This window comes from Echinops telfairi, unplaced genomic scaffold, assembly GCF_000313985.2.
Source record: "Echinops telfairi isolate 266 unplaced genomic scaffold, ASM31398v2 ScPeMD7_2565;HRSCAF=3150, whole genome shotgun sequence".
In the NCBI taxonomy this organism is placed as follows: domain Eukaryota; kingdom Metazoa; phylum Chordata; class Mammalia; order Afrosoricida; family Tenrecidae; genus Echinops; species Echinops telfairi.
Window position 1 is genome coordinate 10,113,306 of NW_022106463.1, and position 1,938 is coordinate 10,115,243.

At 53.3% G+C, this 1,938-nt stretch overlaps 1 protein-coding gene across 1 annotated transcript; it reads right to left on the reverse strand.

The window, feature by feature from the left end:
* Positions 1 to 296: 296 nt before the first annotated feature.
* On the reverse strand, positions 297 to 455 carry LOC115870853 (40S ribosomal protein S29-like). The gene has a single exon (XM_045293966.1). The coding sequence runs from the start codon at positions 444 to 446 to the stop codon at positions 297 to 299; it is 150 nt and encodes a 49-aa protein (XP_045149901.1). The 5' UTR covers positions 447 to 455.
* Positions 456 to 1,938: the final 1,483 nt, after the last annotated feature.

Genomic DNA, 1,938 nt, shown 5'->3' on the forward strand with positions numbered 1-1,938 from the left:
CCCCAGCAGCAGGGAGCAGGCCCTCTCCTGTGGTGTGGGGAGACAGCAGTCTGCCTCCAGGGAGGATGTCTGAAAGCTGACCTTCCCCCACGAGTCCCCCTTTTGTTTTATATATAAAATTCAAAAGCCACATGGGCGACATGGTTATTTTCTATACATTAAAAGCTGTCAAGGCTTCAAAGATCCAATTAATACAGCCAAAAATTCAGGCCTGAATTTTTTTAATTTTATGTACAAATAGTTGGCATTGCTTCTTCTGTTGGGTAGTGGTCTTGGATTGTCCATCCAAAGATCACTTAGTCCAGCTTGATGAAGCCGATGTCCTTCGTGTACTGACGGAAACACTGATGGCACATAGTGAGGCCGTATTTCCGGTTTGAGCGGCAAGAACGGGAACCCTGGCTGAATTTTCGAGGGTGGCTCCAGTAGAGCTGCTGGTGACCCATCTTGTCTCCAGGAGCGCTGGTCTGCTGGCCTCTCTGCAGGAGGAAGATGAGACTGTCTGTGTCCACAAGAGTTACAGTCTCGGGATCCACAGGGGCAGTTCCACGCTGGGGTCTCCTGGGGGCGCTCTGAGTCGGAACAGAACCCAGGGCAGCGAGTTTGTTCATTTGTGTGTCTCTGTGAGAGGAGTCAACTCGATGGCATGGGTTTGGCTTTGCTACTTTTCTTAGATGGCAGATTCCACAGTTATTTCAGGGCCCGGGGATGCATTTTTATGACACAATTGTCCTGTGACTTTTAGGGAGCCGAGTAGCTCAAGGGCTTCAAGACACGTTTTAAGCCGCAGGCAGAATAGGTCCTAGTCATTGCACTGCTGGGGGTTGTTGTGGGGATGCTGACTCACAGTGACCCTGTGTGACAGCTGGGCTGCCCCTGTGGGGTCTGCTTGCTGTCACCCTCGCACGGCCCCATTGCCAGGGCTTTCCTAATGGGAACCACTGAGTCATTCGAGCCTCTGACCTGGGTTAGCAGTCAAATGCTTGACCAATGTGCCACCAAGGAGCAATCAGGAGGGCAGCTCACTGCATGCAGCGGTGGCCACGTGGAGGGGAGCAAGAGGGACCCAGAGGGACGAAGGGCCATGCACAGAGACAACAAGGTTCACGCCGATCCACAGGTGACCTCAGAATGTCCTTTATTCCCTGTGCCCATTGTGCTCCCCATCCAAGGAGCATCCGGTACACACGACAGTGGGGCCAGAAGACTGCATCGGGAGGCCATGTGTGGTCACCCAGGATCGAGGGACCCCTGGAGGGCAACGGGGAGCTCTGAAGAGCCCTGGTCCAGGCTGGAGCAGGGGCTTTGGGCCCAGGGCGGGCTTTCTAACTGCAGAGGACCAGCCCCTCCCCCACAGCTGCAGTTTTCAGTGGTGGCTCTAGGGAGATGGGGGCCCCTGGGGTCTGATGGCTTGTGCTCTGGGAATCATGCAAAGAGCCCTGGTGGTGGAGTGGTGAATCGGGCAGTTTGAACCCACCCAGCAGCAGGCCTGGGAAGACCTCTGTCACAGTCACAAGTCCTGTGAATATGTTCCCCCACCTCTGAAAGTTTATAAGCCAACCACTTCATGCCTTTATCCCCCCCCAGTTTTTGGTATCCAGTTTATATACTGCCCACTTACATCAAGCCAGTTCTCTGAGAAGACAGTCATATTTTTCCACATGAAGTGTCTTCATTCCAGTTGGAACCTTGTGACGTCTGCATCTATAAGCAAAGTCAAATCCGGACAGGCCATCCATAAAGTCAGCAACAATATGCACCAGTTCACAGCCTCAAAAATTTCCATCTAGTCGGGTTGTAGTCAACTCAATGTGGGCTGCCTCACTCAGCCTGCACAGGGTGCCCACTGGTCGCCTTGCCTTAGACCATGGGCTCTCACCAATACTCAACAAGCCTAGCCCCCTCAGGCTAGGTCATGAACCTTAGACCAGTCAACCC

Excerpts from the sequence above, each read along its gene's own strand:
- LOC115870853 (XM_045293966.1), bottom strand. The coding sequence starts at position 446 with ATGGGTCACCAGCAGCTCTACTGGAGCCACCCTCGAAAATTCAGCCAG.